General features: G+C 69.7%; 1 protein-coding gene across 1 annotated transcript; it reads left to right on the top strand.

The window, feature by feature from the left end:
• The first annotated feature begins 270 nt into the window (after positions 1-270).
• CBY3 (chibby family member 3) lies at positions 271-1,036 on the top strand. The gene has a single exon (XM_060196909.1). It carries the CDS (start codon positions 628-630, stop codon positions 1,009-1,011), a length of 384 nt encoding a protein of 127 aa, XP_060052892.1. The 5' UTR covers positions 271-627; the 3' UTR covers positions 1,012-1,036.
• Positions 1,037-1,310: the final 274 nt, after the last annotated feature.

Here is a 1,310-nt window from a genome sequence, read left to right as displayed (position 1 = left end):
GAGGGGAGGTAGGGTGAAAGGAAGATTGACACCTGCACACCTGCTTCACCACTCCCCACCCGCAGGTGCGGGAAGCCCGGGGCTGGAACCCGGATCCCCGCGCTTGGTACTATGTGCGCTTACGCCGGTGCACTTCACCCGGCCTCCAGGTCTAAACTAAGTTCGCCTGTGCAGCACCCCACGAAGTGCCCTGGGGCCCCGTGTCTACTGTCCCCGCCTGGGTCCCGGCACCAGCCCTACCCCACAGCTCCGTGAGTCCGGCCAGCTGTGGCTGGCTGCCGCTGTGCACCTGTCCGGCTGCCGGATCGGATCCCCGCCCGGCCCGGCCTAGTCAGCCGGCCTTCACCTGCCTCTGCCCCTGGGCTGCGCCAGGGCTCTGCGGGGCCAGTGTTCTCGGGGAGGCTGCTGGGTGCGGGGCTCCGTGCCCGGCTCTGGGGGGCTCAGCCCGGCTCTGTCCCGCAGCGCCCCTGGCTCGCCTTCACTATTCAGGACCCCGCCCTGGAGGCCTTCGGGGGCCCGGGCTCGGGCCGCGCGCGCCGCCTGTGGGCTCTGCTGCGGCAGTTCTGGGCCGACCACTTCTCGCGGCGCTTCTCGCCGCGGCGCCCGCCGCTGCGCCGCCTGTCGTCCATGTCCACCTTCTACCTGCTGGACCAGCGCACGCGCCAGGCCGAGCTGGGCCTCTGCTACGGGGCGCCGCGCACGCGCCTCAGCGATGAGGCCTTCGTATTCCGCGGCGGCCGCTGGGCGCCCGAGGCCGCACATCTGCGTCCGCCGGCGGAGCGCGGCCCCGGCCAGGCGCGGCTGGAGGAGAACTACTACCTGCGGCTACAGCAGGAGCTACTCATGGACATGCTGACCGAGACCACGGCGCGCATGCGCCTGCTGGAGGAGCTGCGCGAGGCCGAGGCTGGTTCGGGGGCGGCGCGCGCCTGGCAGCGAAAGATGCGCAGGCGCGACGGCGCGGGAGGCCTGCTCCTGCTCGAGCAGCGCGCGCTGGAGTCGGCGCGGTGACGCAATAAAGCCCTACGACGACGCAGGCGCGCTGCGCTCCTCGCTGTCTGTCCGGCCCCTTCTTAAGACGGGAGCCCGAGCGGGCTTCCGGGCGGGCGGACTGGCTTGGGGCACCCTTTGGGGGCGGAGTGGGCGGCAGGCTGGCCGGGATGGGAGCTGGGGCAGGCGCATGAGAAGAAAGAGAAAGGGAGAGAGCATCACTGTGACGCTGAAAATACCCTGCTCCAGACCCCTTCTCCAGGGCGCCTCTCTCCGGACACACCAAGATGTGTTTTTTAATACTTAAAAAAAAAATTATT

The sequence above is a fragment of the Erinaceus europaeus genome, chromosome 9, assembly GCF_950295315.1.
Source record: "Erinaceus europaeus chromosome 9, mEriEur2.1, whole genome shotgun sequence".
NCBI lineage: Eukaryota > Metazoa > Chordata > Mammalia > Eulipotyphla > Erinaceidae > Erinaceus > Erinaceus europaeus.
Note: the sequence above shows the minus strand (reverse complement) of the source record. Positions and strands in the feature narration are given on the sequence as shown.